General features: G+C 37.6%; 1 protein-coding gene across 1 annotated transcript; it reads right to left on the bottom strand.

Annotated features, from left to right (window-relative positions):
* Positions 1 to 3,546: 3,546 nt before the first annotated feature.
* Positions 3,547 to 23,331, bottom strand: TRM82 (Transducin/WD40 repeat-like superfamily protein). The gene is made up of 11 exons (XM_008806733.5): positions 23,096 to 23,331; positions 22,834 to 22,983; positions 22,463 to 22,627; positions 18,437 to 18,617; positions 15,677 to 15,733; positions 15,499 to 15,569; positions 10,916 to 10,994; positions 10,767 to 10,826; positions 4,797 to 4,900; positions 4,643 to 4,703; positions 3,547 to 4,279 (listed from the first exon to the last, which is right to left on the bottom strand). Exons 2-11 carry the CDS (start codon positions 22,965 to 22,967, stop codon positions 3,884 to 3,886), a joined length of 1,308 nt encoding a protein of 435 aa, XP_008804955.1. The 5' UTR covers positions 22,968 to 22,983; positions 23,096 to 23,331; the 3' UTR covers positions 3,547 to 3,883.
* Positions 23,332 to 25,151: the final 1,820 nt, after the last annotated feature.

Below are 25,151 nucleotides of genomic sequence, written 5' to 3'. Positions count from 1 at the left end.
TTGCTTCTTGCATCTAAATGGATAGGAACCTTCTAGTCAAATAATAATAATAATAATAATAATAATAATAATAATAATAAATGGTAACAACCTAATCTAATACTTTGGTGGACTAGATTATCTTAGTGCTAACCTATTGTGGCTATCTAGCATTTTTCTTTTTGATAAATATCATTAAAAAAGAGAGAGAGATAATGTTAATATTTAGAAGACCCAAGCCAACTTGCTCTGTGAGGACTAATTTATTTTAGGAGCATTTCTTTTTTCTTTTCTCTCTAGTAGGGGAGGATTACCGATTCAGATTGAGTTACATTGAGAGATTCTGCTGATTAGCAGGAAGTACATCAGTTGTTTTGCCTCCTGCATGACATGGAAGACCTAAAAATAATTCAATGACTACTGAGTGTCATATGTTGAACAAGAAAGATTGGAAGTCATTAGATAGGTAGAAGCATTTGGATTTTCAATTCTAAGAACCAAACCTACATAAATTACATGTCGGTGGATATGGTTGTTTACTTGTTTGACTGTAAGACAAAATCTTAAGTTCTATAATAGATATCAATTATCATACAACTTCGCCTTGTCTCAATATCTTTGGGCAACTCAATCAACTATACCACAATTGTACTTTTAGGAGGTGCATTCCTGACATGGATGACGCGAACATCTAGGGTTTTGTCACCAAACAAACTGATTGTTGTACAATCAGATTGTCGCATATCCATACATTTGAATTGATTAGGCATCTCTACCATGTTCAACTTGCTCACATTCATGGTATCCTAGGTTTAATTGTTCAATATGGGGGCGATGACCGATACCGATAAAATAAAATTAATCTTTCTGTTAGCTCATTGTCAGCAGTCACAAATGGATAGATGACAATGGTTTTTCAGCTTGTGCGGTGTGTTGACTGTAACATCCTTGTGACCAACTTCAAGCCATGATTCACAGCAAATGTTGTAACTTCTTTAAGATTTAAAAAGATATCCAATGTCAACATTAACAACAGAGGGTTTAAAATTATGAGAATTATTAGCATAACCAATGAATACTTCAATGATGGTCATGGTCAATTGTTAGAGTAGTTACAACTTAATAAAGTTGCGATGATTTACTTAATGAGAGGTCTAACAATGATCAAGTTAACGCACAGAATCGATGATATGGGGAAAAAGATGGTGCATCGAACTAGTTAAAACAGCCCCATGATTAGGAAAACCAACAAGAGAGTGCCACTTTACAGTGATTGTGACACAGCGTTAGGACGATAAGGTAAGGACCAATGTAGTAAAGGCACTAATTAGATTTTAAAGTTCACAGTATAGGGGGTTGAATTCTAGCTTCCATCCATTCCTTTCTATTTTCCAAACATCATAAAAGCTTTGGGCATGTCATGGCTTCTTTTTTTTTTTTGCTAAGGGCATGTCATGGCTTCTTGTCGCCTTTTTATCAAGGGGACAAGAGAGAGGTTGTGATGATTGCAACAATGGCATGAGGGGGACTGGCAACTTTAGGTGAGCGCAAGAGGCCTGCAGACTTGTCATTGTCCAGCGAGCCAAGCAACCACTGCATTTGCTTTCAAGTTCATAACAAATCTGGAAGGGAAGTACCCTCACCTCTTTTTTCTTTGTTCCCATGCCTTTCCATTAATCCATGCGGGGGAAATGTAGATTTTTGTATGTAAGGACTATAAAGGTGGGGCAAAGTAGGTATACGTTAATTTTATCCCTTAAAGAGTTTCAGTTTTATGGACTTGAACCAAAAACATGCTTCAGCATTGCAAATCTTTTGCTAGGATTTTTTTTTGTGATAAGATTTCAATAAATCAAATGTTGATGGTGAACTTGTGGATCCTTTGTTTTTAATTAATTATTTGGAAAGCAAATAAGAAATGTTACATTGTACTATTTACTTAGAGAGTGAGTTTTGGCATAATGATAAGATTGCTCTATTATGACTTTAATGTCATAGGTTCAAAATATTAAAACAGCCACTCCTACATCCAGGAGTAAGGTCACATAGATCTGTCCATATAATTGTAGGAGTCCCATGCACTGGGCTGTTTTTTTTATATTGTAATCTATTTAAGGAGATATTTAATTCAACGCACAATCTACAAGCATTTCGTTTCTCTAGATTACTTTCAACCAAAATATTCTAATAAAACCTAAGAGTTGTGCAGGCAAATCTGCAATTTGTACCAGTTTTTTGGAGGACTGACATAGGCTCATACACAGCTAGACATGAAAATCTGTCTATAGTTGACATTATCTTCATGGGAAGATGTCCGGATACATAACCTAATCTCCTAGAGAGTCGATGACTCAAATTTCTCAACCTCCAGATTGATGATTCTTTTCACCCCTTATTTTTGTTTGAGAAAATTCAAAACAGGTGATTCTTAATCTACTTTTCTTGTAAGATAACTTCTTTATATCATCATGTTGGGCATGTGCCAATCGCAATTCTCATGCCAAAGATGGATAATCTCAAGCTTTACCAGCCATAATGAATAACCATGAACTACTTGAGCATTGATGTTAGCATTGAGCTTGACTCTAAATGTAAACATACACCCAAACAACAAAGATAAGCTCAGATAGATCAAACAAGGTTGAACATTAAACTCGGAGACATCTCCCAGAAATTTTTGCATGAGAATTGGGGCTCAATCACAGAAAGCTTGCATTGGTGTTTTTGACTAATTTTATCCGTACTTGTTCCGCTTGGCGATCTGCAGATATGAATCACCAAAACAGAAGTTTCACTTCTAAATGATAAAAATTACTAACTTCTGATTCCTTTATACTTGTTTGCTTTGAGTTTCAAATTTCAGTAGTTCATAGACTTCAATGTTTAGTGTAATCTCAATAGAACAAATTTCCAGACTGTAACAGATGCGCTTGAGGACTATCAAGCATTAGCTTCTGGCTAGTTTATTCAATCTACTGTCTGGCTTCATCCCATGCACTAACCAGCCATTCAAAGATCAATATATTCATAGATGAGATGATTAAAACAGGAGCGCACCTCAAAAATTTACAGGGAACTCACCATCAGGTGGCTACCACTGGAAAAATGAACCATCCATGAGTATTGAGTCATTTGAATATTTACAATGAATGCCAGTCCTTGGCTATCTTGGCAACAATCAAAGTTTTGACAGCGTTGACAAGGCACTACAAATCTAAGCTGAATAAAAGGGCTTTAGTGTCATCAGTTAATGAATGAGGAGGATGAGAAAAAGTAAAATATATACAGCGGCCTGAGTTAAAGCGTGATCACTTGCAGACACATGAGAAATATTTAAAGCCACATGCAATGTTAGATTTTGTTGTCAAATCAGACAGTCGATTGCTTTGATAATACTTTGCCTATCAAAAATCAAAAATCCTGAGACAGAGATGGACATGAAAAATGACATGCCAAGCAGAACAGTAGCTCTGAAAGCAAACTTTTGCCTGTTGATGACCTGTAACCGAGGACAAGGCCAATCAGTTGGGTGTTCACAAAGCAGTTGTCAATTTATTGAACTCATGGTGAGCAAGTCCAATTGAAATCTGGCAATCCACATATATAACTTCTCAAGAACATAATGAAGTATGCCATGGCCAAAAGCCAGATAACAATTTCAGTCCAACAAGATATTTTGCTGAAGCTAAAGTTACATGATTACACATGTTCAGAATTTTAAAAATAAGATACATCTAGGAAAGATGTTCATGCGTTAGAACTACTATTTGGTGAATTAGGTGCTGCCACAGCTTCTCATACCCCTTCATGTAAAAAGTGCTGGTTCTGGGTTCCAACCATGGCCCCCATGCATTTGGACTGTGGAGGTTGGAGGGTTGCGGCACCTTCCCTTTCTCTCAAATAACTACTGCTTGAGCTTCTTATCATTCCTACTCCTTTTCCGCAATTCTCTTTTCTCGACAGAATACTGCTTTTTTATCAACAAATTATGCATTGAGGTTTTGACTGCTGCTGCAGTTGCTGCTAATGTTGCCTCTTCCGCTGCAACATCTAAACTTCCCTGCAACTTTTCAAGAAGTTTCTCACCGCCTGGTACTTCGCTGTCTCCCATAATCACTGGATTATGAACAGAAGAATCTGAAGGGTCTTTCCAGAAACTAGACATGACCCTGACACAGGACAACAACATTGCAGTACCCAAAGTAGGTATATTTGATACACCCATGACCATCCACAAGTGTTTTGATAAATCACTCAATCCTAAGCTTGTGGGAACATAACTTTCTTCCATGGTAACAACCTAGAAGAAACAAAAGCACTATAATAATGAGATTGAAGGCAACAGTGCTAGGAGTTAGAAGAACAAAATGGAATCCAAGTTGTCAATCTTCAAAAGCCATGGTAATGGTAATTGCTTAGCAACAGCCAGATAGCTAAACTATTATGACCTGAAAAGTATTATTCAGGAAATAAAAAACCCTTTCCCGTCACAAAGCAAAAGTGACCAACCAAGGTGTAATTTGATAAAAAGGAGCAAATAACAGTGTAGTGAAATGTGATGGGCCTTAATAGAAAAATAAATATAAATAACTACATACAGTCCAACTTTTTTTATTGATTCAAAAACAGTTCTATTAGTTCTTTTTTAATTTTTAGTTCTTACCTTGGCAATGGAAAGAGTTCTGCTTGAAAAGTCACAATTCAGAAGGATTATCCCATGCAAGCTGCATATTGTCATATATGCATCCAATCCGGTAAATATTAAGCATGCTGGAGTTGAAATTTAACATTTCAAAAAGAATATATGGTAAACTTGCCTTTGAATGGCTACAGCAATTAACGAACCATCACAAGAGGCACGTATATCAATGACTGCTGAACAACCCTTTATTTCTGTGCCATTAGACTTGACTAATCCTGCCTTTAAATGGCAAAACAAACAGTTCAGAAAAAGAAGGTACCAAGGATTGCGAAAAAGAAAAAAAAGGCCTCAATAGTTACATGCAACAGATATACACCAATAAAATGTCACAAAATGTAACAGTCCGATGAACACAAATGCAACAACATGCATGCAGATGCATATTCCAATGAATCAAAGGTCATATACAGAAAATGGTATCCATAACCATTGTCATTAAGCCTTGTCACTAGCTGCTAGATATCATTTTTCTTTACGAATAATTTCTGCGAAGAGTTACCACTCCTATGTTTCTTTTCCCATTTTTCTTTTTTTGGGGGCAGGGGTCCCAGAAATTTAAATTTCTTAAATCTTAATTTTTGATTCTTCCAAGGAATTTTCCTTTATTCTGTTTCATGTCTCATCACTCTCTTAAAAGCCAAGAAGTAGATTTCTTCTAGTTCCATGAAGTATTAATGTTCAGCCAAGCAGTGAAAATTGTGTTTCTTGGGAAAATCGCAGTAAAGTGTTCCCTCAATGTCTGTCAGAAGGGTGGTTAGCATACAAATGTCAAAAATGGTCCAAACATATGGTGCAAAATCAAAAGACAAAAGCTCCGGCATGAGGGATTCTAATCATAGATTTTAAGAAACACATTTCTTGGTCGAAATAGGGTTTCACACTAGGCAGCTTCATACGGAAACTTATTGGGGAAACAAGCTCGACCTATGCTGGTCAGCCCAACATTTTGCACCGCATTGCAACCTACTGGTGTTCTGCTCCTTGCAGGGGGAGAGAGGGGGGGAGAACTATTGCAATCCCTAGCATCATTTCCTACCACCATCACTCGCATTTTCTTCCAACTTTTAGAAACACGAAGCCATAGAATGGGGATGCAGGTATGCCAATAAAGGGATTCAATAAATAAGTGAAAAGGAAAGAAAGGGGAAAGCTTCCTTAAAGGAAATTGCACCGGCTGAACTTCTCTAGTTTTCCTTGGTATGGCAACCTGTTTGGTGCCATTGAACAGGCAAGCCACAGAGATTGTAATTAGCTCTGTAAATTTTCTACTATGCTTTCTGTGCATTTTAGTACTTCGATCTTATGGAAGGTTTGATAATGACACCCTTTCTCTCCCATGGCATTTTTAAATTTCTGTTTTATGAAAGAGACAAGGACAATAATTAATAAAAGAACAATTGCTGTCCTTAGATTTCTTGTTATTTTTCCATTTATTGGTTTATAATTCTCTGCATATACTATGTTACTAATTCCCTGTTTATCGGTGGAACTTTGTTTGGGCACCATTGCGTCCATATTGCCTCAGGTATGAGTTTTCCCTCATGGCAACTAAAAGACCATGCTCATTAAATGAAAAAGGAGACGAGAATTAAATACAATTATGGATCTACATCAGCAACCATATGCAGAGGAAGGGAAAAAGTGGGAAGATACTGAGAAGAAAGAAACATTGGATACACCTACACCCACGAGACCAGCTACCATCCTGATCAGAAAAGCACAATCAGAAGGAGATGTAAGAAACTCAGAGATTAGCGAGACACATTGATATGATTAGTGAGACAAGGATTAGCTTTCTTCTAGGGAATGGCAGCTGAAGACGAATTTATAGGAGCTTTAGCATGCTAGATGGAAGAAGATGGACGGCAGAGAAATAATAAAAGAGATAATCTGAATGAAAACCATTCAAGAAACACAAAGATCAGAGGAATGCACAAGCAATTGGACACAAAAAAATGACTCCTGACAGATCTATGTCAGCAAATACAAGCCTACGGAATTCTGCTTCTTGGTGGTATGAGAGATGATTGATTCAATAAAGAAAAATTAAAATGATCCCTATGAAAATAAAACTATAGTATGATGGAAGATACAGGGAGCAATGTTGACATTGGAATTTAGTTGCAACCAAACACAGCAATACGGCAAGAAATCTCTACTAATAGAGTCAGTTTTGGAATACTTTATTTGGCAAATGATCATGTTGCCAGTTCAACCACCCAAGACCAACTAGCAAAAAATGAAGCCTATGAACCATTCACTAAAGGTAGAATAATAAATGAAAGGAGGGGTGATGTTACAACAAATAGCAGTTTGGATGGATAAGACAGCAAAAAAGGATGAGTATACTAAGAAGGATAATGAGTACATGAATGTCTATGACATAATAATCCACTATTCCAATATCATGAGCACATAGATGGTACATCGCATAATTCCCAGTGTTCATTGAAGGTTTAGTTTAGGCAAGAAAAGGTTTTGGCCACAACATATAAATTAGGTGTGGCAATCTTGACTCAAACCCATTTACCCTACGTGATCTACCAATAGGTCGGGTCACGTCTGGGTCAAGACCCCTTAACCTATCATGGTGGTGGCTATACATGTAGTATTTACAAATATACAAACTAATATGTATGTATATGTATATATTTATGTATATGTATAGGTAATACATACATAAATGTATATAGGAACTATGCTCGTCTCAAGAGGAGAGGGTATCTACTCCTCTCGAGTCTAAAATCAATAATAGAGTATCCAAATCAAAGATCTACACCATTGACCATGATTTACACCATTAAAAATATTTAGAAATAAAAAATCAAATATTTTGATAGTCTTTAATCTATGTATCATATGGATACAAAAATAAACAGCTTTCATTGTACTAGTATTCTAAAATACAACAGTATTTAAATTAAGAATCCACCTTATTAGTCACGAACTACACATGTTAAACATATATAGATAGAAAACGGATAGACTTTAATACTTAGATCATAGCAAAACATGGTCTCGAGTCATGTTATCCATTAATGCATAGGTGAGATACCACATCATGATTTTTGGTTTCTAAGCATTTTTAGTTCCATAGACCATGAACAATGGTGTGGATCTTCAATTTGAATGTCCCATTTTCTGCTTTTGGAGTCGAAAGGTTTAGATACTCTCCCCTCTCAAGAGGAGCAAAGTCCAAATATATATATAAATACATATATATGAGTTGTGCTACACACTTTAAGTGTTAACTCCTTGAAAATCGAATTAACAATTCAAAACCAAATATGGACTGTCCAAACTCAAAATCTAGAATGTCAAACATGATCTACACTATAAAAATGCCTAGAAACTAACATTCATGTATTTTGGTAGTCTCTAGTCTAATCATCAGGTGTCAAAACAAACAATTTTAACAACAAGATGCTGTATTTTACTATGATCTAATCATCAAAACCTAGTGAATTAAACTTTAGTTATGTTCTAAGATGTCTACATTAGGATCCATAAAGTGAATTTTCAATTTATTTACACTATCATATATTTTATCACACTAGTGTAAATGGTACCATTCGTTTTTGTACTGATTTGATGTATAGGTTATAGACCACGAAAATATATACATTTTGGTTTCTAGGCATTTTTTATAGTGTAGATCATGTTTAACGGTCTGGATCTTCAATTTGGATAGCTTATCAATAATTTTAATATCATTATATCATTTTTAAGGAGTTAGCGTAAAATATATAATCCAACTATATATGTGTGTGTGGGTGTATAGACATACATATGTATTGTAAGTATGTGCATATGTGTTTGCGTACGTATATACGTATGTATGTATTGATACATATATTTCTGTGTGCGCATGTATGTATATACATTGGACAATATCTTCATGGGTTGGGATGAACTTGAGCAAAAAATTCCTGGCCCAATTTTGAATTGGACTTAGCTTGGGGTCTTGATAATGTTTTCATAGCCCGATGGACCAGCCCAAGCCAGTCCAACATTTATATAGCATGTATATGTATACATATCAGCCAATATATCATATACAGAGTATAAACACAATATGGAATCTTGCATATATAAGATAAGCAACATTGATGGTCATTTTATGAATCTTTCCTCCAATCACAAGATACATATAAATCATTGAGGTGATTTTGGTATCATATAATCATGATATAAGAGGTAAAAGAGATCCTTATGCATCTTAGATATGTTACCACTAAAATGAAGTTTTAAAGCTAACTTAGGCCAACCCAATTTTATCCTAAGACCCTAAGCACATGTATTGATCATTGGTCAGCCTGGGCGATGTATTGGTGGTTAAATACATGCTAAGCAGAGCTTAGGCCAAGAATCTAGCAACTCGGGGCCTATCACCACCTTAGGCCAGCCCAAGCTACCCAATGTGTATCCTTAACCCTAAATCATATTCACTAGAGTCACACCATTGGGTACAGGTACGGCTTTGACTAGCCTTGTGTCCAAGAGAAAACTAACGGGGTATAATTCGCAGTCCAAGAGCAAGAACCATAGATAAAGACCATCAACAGAAACTAGTGCAATATGAGTAGTAACAAAAGCTATCGTGTTGGTTCACCTTCAACTTAGACTCTCTGAATTAGGGATTCTAGATGGCATTCTAATAATCTTTCCAATGCACATTTTTGAATCACTCAAATCAGACATCGGATGAAAAGGGTAATGAGCTTTTCTCCAAGTGTCAAAACTATTAGCAAACTACCATTCCATTAAGATAGGATATGAGGGTAAAGCCACTCCTTAAGAGTTCCTTTTGTATTTTTGTGGTCAAAGTTGGTTCTGTAGGATGTCACAAGTTCAACTGCATGTTGTATTTGGATTCTATGTCTCCCTAAAGGCCTGGGATGAATGACCTAAGTTTGAGATTGCTTAGGAAATAGGTAACTCCTTAGTTAACAGAAGCTATCGTGTTGGTTCACCATAGGGAACCATAGGGAATGACCTAACAAAAGCTATTGTGTTGGTTCACCTTCAACTTAGACTCTCTGAATTAGGGATTCTAGATGGCATTCTAATAATCTTTCCAATACACATTTTGAATTACTCAAATCAGACATCGGATGAAAAGGGTAATGAGCTTTTCTCCAAGTGTCAAAACTATTAGCAAACTGTCATTCCATTAAGATAGGATATGAGGGTAAAGCCACTCCTTAAGAGTTCCTTTTGTATTTTTGTGGTCAAAGTTGGTTCCGTAGGATGTCACAAGTTCAACTGCATGTTGTATTTGAATTCTATGTCTTCCTAAAGGCCTGGGATGAATGACCTAAGTTTGAGATTGCTTTTGTAAATAGGTATGGATGAACCATAGGGAATACCTTTGAGAATTTATAAATATCTATTTATAGCGTTTTCTTCTCTTCTGTTAACTAAAATATTTTTTTTCTTTCCTTTTTCGTCCAATGTAACTATTCAAATGATTGGGAAGATCTTGTACCTCTGATCAAGGAAGTTTTCTCATCTTATATGTCAAAAACCAGGGATAGAAAATGTCCATATAAAATTAGCTATAGCTGACCTTTTTCAACCAAATTATTTATCAAAAATTTCTCTGGTTTTTCTGGTTCTGTGGGCCTCTGATAATCCCTGAATTTTTCTGTTTGCCCAACTTTTTTCTCAATTCCGTGTTAGATGGGAAGTTATCCAATGGATAACTAATCAGAGCATCCAAAAAGCCCCTAAGAGTGTAGCTTCCCAATGTCCTAAGGGAGAAAAGAAATAAACTAAATGAGAAAAGAAGCATGATTGTTCACCCCTTATATCAAAAATTTATGTTTTAGTTATATCCAATATAGCACCCTTTCAGCATGCAAGTAGTGAATTGTTCCCAAACATGTAGATGTGAGAAGAACAAGACATTTAAGAGGGATGGAGGATAAACATGTATTCTAGCATACAATGGCAATAAGAGATACACGTACAGACCTCAAAATCATGAGAGCCTTTCATCAAGGTAGAGAAGGTCATTCCACAAGCTAGACATGCAACAAAAACATACTCTCTACTTCAAAACAAAGGGTTCATGGTCTATTACCTGTGTTTCAAAATCATAAGTATGAAGAAGGTGCCCAGAAATAAAATCCCACAAACGAACCTACAAAAGCAAAACGAAATGGTGTCAGGTTTACATCTCAATGGTCACAAGTAAGACTTTTACATTCTTCTGCCACCGAATGTACGTACAGTTGAATCACCGCCACCAGATAAAAGGAATCCTTGAGGATAATCTAAAGGACATGCAAAGGCAAGACATGAGACGAAGCTGTCAATAGAATAAAAACAACCATGAGTCCGTACATACCAAGTACTAAAATGGCATTTCTTACCCTGATTCAGATTAATCATTCAATACATATTAGCAATAGTTGCTGGCATAAACAATCAGATGGTTGTGTGCTATAAAGATGTAAACATATTTTGCTCAGAGACAAATGTTAGCTTTCCACAATTTTATCTGAAATGTACTGTCCTTGAGAACCATTACAGATATGAAGAATGCCATGGCATAGACTGGAGATCAATTAAGGATCAGCAATCAGTTTGCAAAAATTACTTGACCACATTCCTTCATAAAATGTAGAATAATATTCTAGGAGACTCCTGCTTTCCCTCCAATATTCTCCGATATGCATACAGCCTTCATGATGATCATGTGTATGACACTCTTTGTACCAACTTCACGTGGTTGTTCCAAGTATCATAGTTCAGACCACTTCAATGATACGAAGACTCAGCTCAAACATGACAGAACATGTTCCTTCTAGATACTCTGAAGTTTGTAAAAATGAGGAAAAACATTTGTCATCCACTAATTCATGAAGAGTTTTTTGCAAGATTTGCATTGTCATCGTTAGAACTTATGGTTTACTTGGACAAGATGAGACCGGTTGGTGAGTATCCCTAGTGACTCTTGATCATATATGACTCTAATCCGATCCGAACAACTCGTTGTGTCTAAAATATTTTCCATGGACCCAACCCGATCATCTACTGGATTGGGTTTGGGTCCAATATCAAAACCTGTATATGAAACTGGGTCAGGTCAGGGTCAAGCAGCCCCAATCCAACCCAACCCATTCGCAGCCCTACATGCAGCTCAAGTTCCAGGTACAAGCTAGCTTGCTTGTTGGAATCCCTACAATTCAAATTGCACAGTAATTAGTTGACACATAGTCAAAAGGGCCGTAGGACGAGTTGCAGCTGCTTGAGCATGTAATAAAAAGAATTTTCTCTCTTTCCTTTCCCTCTCTACTCTACCTTCTCCTCTGTCACCAACCCCCTCCATGTCTACACTATTATGTGCCATTCACCTTCTTTACCCTCCTCAAGGCATCCACTGTCACCTCCTCCCTTCACATTGGTGCTTGCCATTCTTTTCTCCAAACTGTCCTCCAAACACAAGAAGCGAGCTTCCATGTAAATCAACTACTGCAACTTAAGTTGCAACGCGACTTAATTTGCATTGCAACTTCAACTACAGGGCTCCAAACAACCCTAAAATTTGAACGCAAATGTAGGAAAAAGAGAGAAGTCTTCCAAGTTAACAAATCTTCTAGGAAACGAAACTGAGGGTTGTTGGATTAGCAAAATATAAACTTAGTCAAGACAAGTGATCCAAGCCAACCATGACCAAAAGGTGCAACAAAAGGATAGTTGGCAAGGGTAAGTAGTTGGCTACATAATCATAGTCAACAAGGGCAAAAGAGCAGAGCTATAAGAGAGCACAAGTCTAGCAAGACAACTTGGTCGAATAAGGTCACTAGTACAACACTTTAGTGAATGATTGTAATCATGATTGAAGGAGGGTGGTTATGTCTTGTTTTGTATGGACGAGTAGACTCTGGCCATATTTCTAAAAAGGTCAAAAAGAGTAAACAACAAAGTTCTCCCTCTACAAAGATGGAGAAAAATATATTGGGACCATAAAGATCAAGATCAATAGCTCAGCTCATGGCCCATCAAATTCAAATGGCAAGGACAAAAAAAAGGTATTATAAAGGTGGAGCTAAAGCCAAAAGGAAGATGGATGCAACAACCGATATTGGTGCCTCTTTTCGAAAGATAGACAAATCTATCATTGCCCAACATGTGGCACAATCTTAACCCACCGCTAACATGGAATCTTGTTCTCTTTCCCTACTTCAAGAGCTCGATCAATCTCCTTGCAGTGGTAAAGATAACAGTTCAAGCAAACAAGGCTAGTCCGTTAATGGTGCTCCTTATAATAGTTTTGGGAAATGTCAAATGTCAAAACTTTGCCAAACATAATGGGTGCCATATTAGATCACCCTTTACCAGGAAAAAAACATAATCTTGAAATGATGATAATCCCAACAAAGGAGAGCAAATCAACCAAGGTCAGCACCCACGGGTGCCAAAATGGGGGTTGAGGCACCTCAGAAAAACTCTAGTCAAAAGACTAGAGAGGCTGTTTCCAATACAGCGACATACCTATATTATTGTATCAATACACAACATGGTTGTTGGTCCAGCACAGCAATGTGCCTATCTTATTGTATCGATACACAATATGGTTGATGGTGCAATCACAACAACTAGCACCATTTCTTTGTATTAATAAAAAGGACATCTCAAGTATTAACTGATTCAGCATAACCAATATAGAGCTGTACTAAAGCCTTGTTCCTAGAAAATAACGGGTTCATTAACCTTGGGTATTCTAGCTTTCAACTAACCTAGCATAATAACCTAGATGGTTAGGCCAGAGTGTGGGAGAGAATTGACAGGGTGGGTGCTTGCAATCGCAAGTTTGGTGGAGAAATTCACGAACAACCAAGTCAAACTTTTACCTAGGGCTACATAGAATCACCGTCCTATTTTACTTGCCTTTCTCTCCAATTAACCTATTTTCTTTAAGAATTTCTCATTAGAGTACCCAAAGTCTTGCGACATGGTTAGCCAAGCATGGACAACTCCATGCAATATCACTTATTGTCAAGGTTTCATAACTACTTAGACCAACAAGAATTGCCTTTATGTAGTTGAATTTAGTAACATCTTCAAATGGTCATTAAAGATTGAAAGATAATCCTTGATTTATAAGGTTACGGAAATGACTAAGGAGGCATTATCATTGGAGTAGATGGCCACCTTAAGAAGCCTCCCCACTTGGCATCAATGACTCAAATACATGAGATCATCTAGTGACAAAAGTCTCAATTCTACCTCGCTAAAATTTGGGGACAAAATTACAAGGCTCTTCTATAGAAGCATCTTGATAAACTAACAAAGAAATCACATCAAAAGCTCGAGTAACCAAGAGGATAAACTCATTAAGGCACAATATTTATAAGGGAAACCTTCCTATTTATCTTAACCTAAAATGGCTACCAATCTTGAATTTAGTTACAATTTCCCTACAATTCGTGTCATGCCGATTGACAAAAGCTAAGAACATCAATCTCATGGCAAATATTGCCCTGCCAGAGATTGAGAACCTCATCAGGTTGTTAGCAAGGAAAAATACATTAGGCTCTAACAACACCAATATCCTTAAAGGGTTATTGTATCATGTGCCAACACACTGAGGCATTGGACCACATGTTTTTCTCTTGCCCTAGCAAGAGTGGTCAGGTTAGAAGTGGAAAATTGAATCCTACTTGGAACTCTAGTGGGTCATTACAGCTCATACAGACCATCAAACATATGTAATGATAAAGTTAGTCATCTTTTACCTTGGTTTCAAGATATAAATGGCTCCAAAAAAGTGTCTCCTCAAGTAGTAAAGGGACTAGACAACTATGATCACTAAAGGACCTATCCCACCAGCTATTGAATATAAGAAAATTAACATGCCCACTTCCTCCACTTAAGCACTCTTGAGATACTGTATTACCTCCCACTCCCTCTTTCTGACCCTCTATTCCATCAGGTGCTCCCAACTCATGACATGCTCAAGGTAAAAACTTCAAAGGGCAGTTCAAGCAGCATCCAATGCTATTGGGGCTAGTTTCATCATAAAAAAAAAAGAGCAAATCCTTGCTACCAGGCTAGAAACCTGTATACTACATCAATTCCCCTAGCAAAGCTAGATTCAGCATGAGAGAGCTTTCTTTTGCTCTTTAACATCATCATACTTAGCTCTTTGAATCAAAGGAGACCCCCAAATGACAGTCTCTGGAAATTTTAGAGATGGTTGCAGAATGGAATTCCTCTTGCCCTCTACTAGAGATATCCACCAGATGCTGACATGCAAATGGATTGGTGGCCACCAGATAGCTGGCTGGATATGCCATTCACTCGGTTTAACTACCTAGGCCAAGATCTTCTAATTCATGTTGCCCAAGTTGCCTGTGTGCATGCTTAAGGATGTTTATGTAGCAGGACTAGGGGGGCAGCCACCTTGTTTACCAGAAGAAAGAAGTTATACTATTTGTGAGAATTGATATATCATATGCTATACCGAACTAGTGCCATGCTATTTCAATTTCATGCTGTAAAATGCTATCTGTAAATGTTGTTTGTTGAGTGGCCTATATCATCATTTTATTAAAAATTCCACAAAAATGAAATCTTAAGTATTCTTTTTTTTCTAATCATCGAAGAGTATGGTTCCTAGTAAATAACATCGATCCCTCCAGTGAGAAAATCATATATTGTAAGATTTGCATTAGTTTGTCAACAGTGATCTCGAATTCCACATGACCCAAACCTTTATAAAAATAGTTAAGTAAATTTGTTGTTAGAAATTTTAAAAGCATAAGTAGAATAACAAGCAAAATGTAAGTATGCATGTTACAACTTACTCCGTATGACCAAGGCAGAAACTTTGTATTTCATGTGCTCCTTTTAGGAGTCTTTTTGGAAATGCGGTAATCTACATATTGGAGAATAGTGAAATGCCAAGTCATCAGCAAACATATAATTTCAAAACAGCTAGAAAATTTTTTTATTCTGTCTATATTGTAAAGGAAGCTAATATACACGAATTTTGAAGTCTCGATCAGCACTAGCAATGAACCGTCCATCTGGAGAAAATTTCTGCATGTTGAATGGTAAAAGTTAGAATTGTATGGTAGAAGTAAACAAATATAAATCCAAAGAATCTATCTGATAAAACCATTACTGCATAACATATCATGAAGCTATAAGATGGAAATTCCAAGGATTAGCCAAGTCTGAAACTTTCATCATAAAGGACTCCAAATTCTCAAAGAAATAAATGACGAAAAAATACACAGTGCACAGCTTTCTCCCTCTTGTGCAGAGCATGTACAGGATTCTAGCATTCCTTAAATCTTCTGATATTTTAGTATTAACAAATTATATAGAAACAAGTGTAATTGAAGCCACCTTTTAGTTACTTTTGCTCTATAAACAATTTGCTCCTAAAGATAACTTTACATTCTCTGATTGCCACTTTGCAAAGGTTAACTTTCTGTAAAGAGTTGTTGTGCTTGTCCTAGAATGGTTTTGACCAAAATGATATAAAATTATAAATTCTCATTAAGAAAATGGACTTTCCAATGATATTACATGAGCTTGCCTTCAATGTAAGCTTCTTCCATAGTGGTACCAAAAACAATACTTGTAATAGTTTCAAGGAAAACATAAATCATCAACAGAATAGATTGACTAAATGAAACAAGAAAATAAAATGGAGTATCTGTTAAACCCCTAAACAAGATGATAATCCAAAAAGAAAGACCACAGCATGAGAAAAGAAAAAGGGTATGACCATTTCATGTAGGTGAAGTCCAAGGTATTATATTCCAGTATGTAGTGGTCTTGATGATGTGATAGTATTACTAAACACAGATATGAGCACAGTACAATTGCATGAGCAATCACACCATGCATATCAGTTTATACTGGTTTACCATGCATGTTATGTGCCAAAGTTTATATCTTAAAAACTAAACCTTTTAAACTATCTTTACCATAAGAATTCCATTTGGCCTCGTTTTAAGTTAAAAGCTTCTACCTTAAGTTAAATTTTCCCTTTCTGAGAATTTAATGATCTGCATTACTGTTCCAGATCAGATAAAGAAATAAAAGTCCAGGTCCCCCCCTTTTTGGCTTTCATAGGAGAATTAATGGAAATCATGTTATATTAATTTGAACCAGAGTAAAGAAACTGAATAAGGTATGCATTCTGTTCATGACCAAGAATTATTCTTACTGGGATGACAGTTACACTTCAACCAAAACTCCTCTCAAGTATAAATTTGGTAAAAACCTGATAAAACTCACTTGGTAATAGACCATATTCACCGGAGAAGCTTGGATCCTTGATGCTGAATCCCTATCTCCCAATTTCACCTAACAAGATCAGACATCAAATCTAGTTGACTGGATCCTAGTCTACCTCTGTATACATACCAGAGTCCAGCATGTGCATGTCTGTTGCACATGGATGGCTGCGATCTTTTATGGGGGTGATTGGAGTCCCTAAGGACCCATGGAGTTGAGAGATGCATGGCTTCGGCTCTAAGGATGGAGATGTAAAGCCAGCCTTAGGCCTTACCCATCATATATACACATATACATATATAAATGAACATATATCTATGAGCTGCATTAGATAATTTAAAATTTATTTACGTTTCTAAAGATGTTAAAATTAGTTTAAAATAAAAAAATGACTAAAGCAGCATATTGAAGCTTATTAGCCATGTTTCTTTTACCAAATTTTTGTATAATAGTCTATTCATTATGCCAACCTCTGGCCAGTGCAGAAAGCGCACACACTGATTAATTCCTTACTGAGTTTATTAGCAAATGCTAGATCAATGTTCATCCAAACACCATCTAAATCAATTCTAATATGCTTTTGCCATTTGCTTCCTCCATGTAACACAAGGAGGTCTAATGAATATCGCCTCATAAAGTTGAATAACCGATCTATTGGGGGAAAAAAAACTAGTCACAACAATAATGTTGATAGATAAAGAGAATCAAAACTTTCATAAGGACTATTAGATTTCATTTCGCCAAATAAATTGTTGAGAACTAGATATCACTTAGCCAGCATTAATTATTCAAAGCAAAAATTTTATTTTTACATACTTCAATATGACTTAAACCAATATAAGCCATAATAATTCAAATAAAATAGATATTAACTTTTGAAACAAACAGAGCAATAGGTTCAAATCCGTATAAATCAAATTTTGATAAACCTGACATTGTGTTGGTGTATTAGCCCCTTCCATTAAGCAATTTCAAAATGTATAATATAACTTAACCAATATAACTGAAAGAAACAAGACCTTGATAACTTGATTCCAGTAGTAAATTTTTGAGTACTCGTTAAAAAATTTCAGACTGACATGAGAGAGAGAGAGAGTCAGAAAGTCCTAAATAAGCCAAATATCTCAAATTCATTTAAGCTCCAATTTGGTGTTACTCTTGCATCTAAAGAATGCCAAAGTCAATTTATTAGTTGTTCTTAACACATTGATACATACTTAATGTATAAATATGGAGCAGAAAATAAGCCTACACACTTGTATGGAGCACAGAATATAATAGTTCTTATATTCATGTTCGTTGAAGATAAACCACTACAGTTGGTGTATCAACATCTACAAATAGATTGTTTAGCATATTGACAAATCCAAAAATGTAGGTGTGATTAAAAAAGAAATGCATTTTAAAACAAGTTTTTTGATATAAGGAAAGGTTAACTGTAACAAATTATAGAAAAAAGAATAGAAAAGACACAATTGTTTTAAACCGCACCAGGCTAGTAATAATGCTACAATAATGACCTAGAATTGGCACCGCCTTATTATCAATTGGAGCTTGTCCCTCATCATCTTCACCCAAAGCAATCGCCCAAACAAGTCCAAATTTATCAGCAAATATAACATATTGGCCATTGTGGCTTATTGCAACTGCGCTCACTCGTTTCTCGGCATACCTGGAAAGGTGTCATTGCAATATTAAGAGTAACAAAAATATGATATTTCAATACACTGAAAATATATGGAAAAAGAAAAAAAAAGCATCCATGTAATGAGAAAATTTTCCCTAACAGTAAGATCCCCTTATCTAAAAATATAGATATTAGGTGTTAGTGCATAACATTTTAGAATACAAGAAAAATATTACTTATACATGTTTAGGACTTTGGATCCTCTCCAATGCACACGACTTGATACCACATGGGACCCATCCAATTACAGCCATCGTGAAAATACACAAACAGCTGTGACGAGAATCCCAGTCGTTGTGCAATACATAAACAGCCATGATTAGAACCAAGGCCACTGCACAATACATGAATGGCTGATGGCTATGATTAGAAGACTGGAACCTCTTTAATTCACATTCAAATTGGAGAGAATATCAACTCTAATGTTTACAAAATATGTTGAACTACAATCATATAAGTAATATTTAAGCAGAAATTCTACAAATCATATACAGCATAACATATTGGTTTAAGAATTTACACTTTTCTCCATGATTGCAAACACCCTAATTGTCTATAAACCAACAAAATCAAAAGTTTAGAATTTATACCTATTTATCCAAGAGGACATGATGGAGAATACCTATGAGGCCCAGCCTCGTTAGGTTGGCTTGCTGACCCAGCCCGATGCCAAATGAGGGCCCAAAGGCCCATCTAGAATCAAATACAGGGCAGAGCCCTGGTAGAATGTGGCGGAGGAGGAAGAGTCCTCCTCCACCAGGAACTCCGTCGGAGGCTAGAATAAGCCTAGCCTCCACTTCTATTTAAAGCCCTCAAGCTCCCTAGTTCTTTCTCACCGAAAGATCGTCGTAGCCGTCGTTGTTCTTCTTGTCTTTCCTCTTAGATTGCCGATGGCTTAAGCTCTCCGTGCTTGCTAAAAAAAGCAGCCCATCCCTCACTGAAATCCTAGGTAAGCAACTTAATCTTCTTCTCCTTTGTTTCCTCGTTCACCAGCCTCGTCATTGGCCGAGTTTTCGCCAAAAAAAATTTGTGAAAGAAGGGGCTCTGTTTATCCCCTATTTTCGATCCAAAAGCCCCTCACTTATGTCCTTTTTCGACCTCCTCCGTTGGCGGCACTTGTCGCCGGAGATGGAGACTTGTCCCCTTTGATGCCTTGGGCCGTCACCGGAGTCCCATCGCTAGGGATCATGAAGGATGAGAGGGAAGGGTCGAAACCCCAATTTTCGGCCTTTTCTTCCCTTTCTTTTCATCGTCGGCCACCCTACCGCCGCCGCTGGTCACCCCTTTGTTGCTGATCTTCTGAATGACGACCACCACAGCCACCTAACCATGGCCTTCTCCCTCTTCCTCTTTCTTCTTCTTCTTCCTCTCTTTCCTTTTCTTTTCTTCTTTCTTTCTTCTTCTCTGTTTTCTATATTATTTCTCCCTCTTCTCCCTCTTTCTCACTCTAAGACTGCTCAGGGATCTTGGTTTAAGATCCTGTCTTCCTTTTGTTCGGGTCTCAATTGACTCCAATGTAGAGGCCCTAAATCGTCCGAATACTCCGACAGTAGGCCCGCTTGTTACCTCGGCCCTTTATTAGGTCTCTTTAGAATTCAGTCATCATTGACCTTCATTGAGTCACTTAAATCATGTCTGATTTTGACCAATTTAGTTCATCTTGTTCAGACCGACCCATGCAGTCGGGTATCACCACCTGATTGACATTGCTTTTCCTCCATCCTGATTTAGACATAAGATCATATTCGCAATAGTATCTTAATTTTTAACTTTGCTTGGCTTCTAGGATAATGATAAAATTAATTATATTTTAATAATATTAAAGCAGACAAGCCTGACCCGTCTAACTGAAGTAGAATTTTAAACCAAGTGGAGGTAAGTAATCTAATGCTTCAAAGTGTGTTTCCTAATTTTTAGTAAAGTGATAATTAGTTTATTGTATTTGATTGTGATATTGTTTTATACTTGATTAAATGGGTCGGGCATGTCATTGTTACAATAGTATTTTATATATATATATATATATATATATATATATATATATATTATGTGTTATGCTATAAAATTTGAAAAATATGACTAGATAAATCATAAAATTTGTTTCATATGTATGTACTCTCAGCACGGCTATGATTTGGCCCCGCCAATGAAGATTATTCGTTTGTCCTATTAACTTGTAATATGAGAAACTGATTTCGACACCGAGTTGTTGATAATTAGAATAGTGGTATCTGGCACTTTGTGCATTCTGTATCTGACTCATGCCACTGAGTTACGTGGTCATAGCCTTATGTTAGGTCTCTAGTATTACTTTATGAAAATAATAAAAAATTTCAAAAGAGATATATGTATTATTCGAAAATTGATTTATTTCTAGTCAGTATCATGCTCTTTAATCATTTATTTATTTAGAATGCTTAGACCCCCTTTTTTGATGTTATATTACTTACTGGACTAGTTAGCTCATTACTCTTTCTCTCTATATTTTTCAGATCATGAATCATGATTGCTTAAGACTTGAAAAAGTGTGCTAGATCTTCTAAAGATATTCGCAATTATTGGAGTTCTAGTTTAGACCAGTTTAGTTAGAACATTTATTTGATTTGAATTAGTTCGCATATTTTGACTTATGTCACTCTAGAATAATTGATTATGAGAATGATTTATTTTAGATCATAATTAAATAAATTTTCAAGAATCGAAGAATATTATTGCTTTGAGATTATGATATGATCTATAGCCTTGCATGCTTGTATGGTCTGTCATGCAGGTATACAACGTTTGTTACGCTCTGGGTTTGGGGCATCACAATACCAATAGAGCTAGGCAACCAAATTGAATGGTTGGGCAATATCTACTATCTACTATAGCTAGTTGTTTACTATATCACATAAAGAAAACTCCCCAAGTTAGGCATGCAAAGCCAGACTCCAGATGTGATGCCTCTATAGTTCTTTTCCTTTCTTGAGATGATTAACTCAATGGAAAGTGCGAAGAAAGCTCAATAATATCCCACTTATGGCATCTCATGTTCTAAATACTTAGGGGCATGAAAAGCAACACTATAGAAGTTAGGTATGCATGCCTTTTTCTTTCTTCTCAGAGAAACAACTGCAAAAACCCTATCCCCCCTTCCTTTCATAGTAGACATGTGCATAATACAAGACAAAATACTTGTAGACCAAAATTTCACATCATTGATCATGACTAGACCAAGATTAACAGGTTCAAATGCTCTTGAGCCACGAACCAAGTCCATTAATATATGTTCCAATTGAAATTTGTATATTTTACATTCAGTAAACATATGAAGAACCTCACAATTTTCATTTTCTCATTTTAGGCATTTTTGATGCTGTACAACATTATTTATTGTGTGGATTCACAATTTGAATGAGCCTAAATGCGTTATATTGTAGCCAACATTGGATAACCTCATTGGATAACCTCTCTGTTAAATCAAAAACTATACACATCAAAAGTCTATAAAACAACCTGCATACATCAAAAGTCTATCAAGTAAAATGTGTTCTAATTAACCATAAGGAGTTTCACTCTAACAAGTTAAAATGAGGTGTCTGACATAAACATCCAATTCAATGTTTGTAGGGGAAAAGGGGGAAAAATTTACATTGCATGATTAAACAAAAACCTTTGGATCAATAGTGAAGCTTAAATGACTGCATGGTAATTCATATGATCTTATCGCATGCATCTAATCAGCTTTTTTTGTTACCAGTATCTATTCTGAGTAAGAAATAAGGGGAAAGATGTACCAAAATGCTCCTATCTAACAAAAAAAATAGCCATAAGAAAATCACAAGACTTACACAGTCTTTGTGCAATGCCAGGAATCAGTTGCCCATATCTTAACAAGCTTGTCATCTCCAGCAGATGCAAAAACACTTCCATTTGCACCAAAGCCGATGGCCCTTATGGAGTCCGAATGAGAAGGCCCACCAGAATCATCTGACAAAGAAATCGGGCAATTCCTTCTGTTTTCAAATAAATAAAGACAACCAAAATAACATAAGAAAATTCATAAACATTTCTTTCGAATTGTTAGGTTACATTGATGCAAAGTAATAATAATCAAATCTTGCTAAGACGTCCAGAATTGACTCCTTCTTTTCAAATCTCATGCTACAGCTCAACAAAAAATTTTCTTTCATATAAGAATCATGAGATGTGGAAAATTTACTCTATATCGAACACACGAAGTTCAGGTCCAACTGCAACAACAGCGGATTTATCGCGAGGATGGATAGCGATCAAGGCTGGGGCGACCTCTCCTTCCCTACTGCTTTCTCCTTCTTCGATCAAATTCTCCTCCATATCCTCCTTCCCAACCCTAGAAATCCATGTTTTCGCGTTCAATTTTAAATCTTTGGCATAGATATCTAAGAAAGTCTCAAATTTTATCAAGAAAAGAATCAGAAAAAGAAGGAAGGAACAAAGCTCACAGAGTCCGAAACAAATAAAGAATAATAAATAAATGAACGAAAATTTCGTATTCCTTCTTCTCCTACTCCGCTTGCGGATTATTGGAAGCCGCAGCCACTCGAATCGAAGGGAAAATTATTGGCTACGGGCGGGATGATTGAAGGGGGCTAGGGTTTTGCCCGTTAGGGTTTATGAAGTGAAGTGCAATCTGACCTGGCAAAGAAATCGGATGGACAGACCGGTTGGGCGGTTCAATGGGCGAACCGTAGGGAATGGTTGCCCTATATAGGCCGCTCCTTGGGTGAACCTAAGACCAACTCGATCCTAACCTCACTCGAACCTGATTCACGGGTAGTTCTAAATACACCCCCCCTATTGCTCAGGACACCCCCCAAAAATTAAAAAAAAATTAAATACTCTCTACACCCCCCCATTTGCTAAGGACACCCCTAAAAAATTAAAAATTCCTAAATTACCCCCACCCTCCCCACCCCCCACCTCCCCACCCCCCGCCTCTGCCTCCTCCTCCTCCCCCCTCCTCATCCTCCTCCTCCCCCTCCCCCTCTTCCCGCCCACCTCTGCCTCCCCCTCATCCCTCTCCCCTCCTCCTCCGCCCCGCCTCTGCCTCCTCCTCCTCCCCCCTCCTCATCCTCCTCCTCCCCTCTCCCCTCCTCCTCCGCCTATTCACCCTCCTCCTCCTCCTCCCTCTCCCCTCCTCCTCCGCCTATTCACCCTCCTCCTCCTCCTCCCTCCTCCCTCCTCCTACTCCTCCACCCCTCTACCTCCGCCCCCCATCCCCATCCCCTCTTACTCTGCATCCCCCTTCGCCTTCTCCCCCTTCTTTGCCTCCTCCTCCACCCCCTATTCCTCCCTGCTCCCATTCCTCCTCCTCCTCCTACCCCTCCTCCCCCTTCTCCTCCACCTCCCCCTCCTCCTCCTCCTCCTCCACCTCCCCCTCCTCCAACTACCCCTCCCCCCTCCGCCGCCTCCTCCCCACCCTCCTACCCCTCCTCCCCTTCCCTCCGCCGAACAGAAGGATTCTGTTCGGTTGAGGGTTGCCGAACAGAAGCCTTCTGTTCGGCACTGGATCGCCGAACAGAAGCCTTCTGTTCGGCACCGTTCAGCCGAACAGAAGCATTTTGTTCGGCGATCCAGTGCCGAACGGAGCACCAAACGGAGGAGGAGGAAGGGGGGTGTACTGAGAAAATTTCAAGGGCAATATGGTAATTACACTAAAGGTTAGTTTGGGTATTTTTTTTTAATTTTTGGGGGGTGTCCTGAGCAATAGGGGGGGTGTATTTAGAACTGCCCCTGATTCACCCTAGCTGTTGTAAAAAAAATAAGATAAAATTACAAAAACACCCCTACAAATTTGCGCTATTTACACTTAAACTCCTAAAATTTAAAAAGTATTAATCAAGGGCGGCAAACTATTCCGAACCAAGCGGTTCGAGCCGTACTGAGCCATTCTAGCAGTGGATCGGGACAGTTCCAGCAACGAAAATAAAATCTGTCGCCGCCGAAGGGAGAGAAGAAAAAGAAAAGAGAGAGCAAGTAGGGGAGGAAGCGAGAGGAAGGTGAAAGCCGACCAGCGGAGGGCCTACAGAAGCCGGCGAGCGACGCGGAGGGCGCTCCTTTGGGTTCCGCGGGCGGAAAACAAGTCGGTCCCCTATTTCATTGGAAATAGGGATCCGGCCCCCACCAAATAGGGGACCTGGCCGCAAAGCCTTCCTCTGCCTCCTTCGCAGGTCGTCGGCCTCTGACGACCCTCTGCCACCCTCCTTCTCTCTCCCTCCATCTCTCGCCCTTCTCTCTCTTTTTCTTTCTCCTATTTACCCTCTCCCCTACCTCCTCTACTATGTCGGTATAGGCCGAGCACGACACAATGCGAATCTGTACCGACTCTTGTCGTTGAGCAACCGGTCCGGGGCTTAGTATTGGCACAATAGACTATGGTATTAATTAACAATCAAAATTTTAAATTCATTGCAATATAGCATGGACAAAATATTATCACACGACGGTTACCTAATAACTAATTTTTTATAAAATCTTAAAATTGTCCTTCCCACTAGC

This window comes from Phoenix dactylifera, chromosome 5, assembly GCF_051530095.1.
Source record: "Phoenix dactylifera cultivar Ajwa chromosome 5, Ajwa_hap1_PhDact_Kaust_v1.1, whole genome shotgun sequence".
NCBI classification, from domain to species: Eukaryota; Viridiplantae; Streptophyta; class Magnoliopsida; order Arecales; family Arecaceae; genus Phoenix; species Phoenix dactylifera.
The sequence above is the reverse complement of the archived record's forward strand: the minus strand, read 5'-3'. Positions and strand labels throughout refer to the sequence as shown.

Excerpts from the sequence above, each read along its gene's own strand:
- TRM82 (XM_008806733.5), bottom strand. The coding sequence starts at position 22,967 with ATGGAGGAGAATTTGATCGAAGAAGGAGAAAGCAGTAGGGAAGGAGAG. Across the intron at positions 22,628-22,833 it reads CTTCGTGTGTTCGATATAGA|AAGGAATTGCCCGATTTCTT; the intron begins GTAAATTTTCCA and ends ATTTGAAAACAG. Across the intron at positions 15,570-15,676 it reads ATCGAGACTTCAAAATTCGT|ATTACCGCATTTCCAAAAAG; the intron begins GTATATTAGCTT and ends TCCAATATGTAG.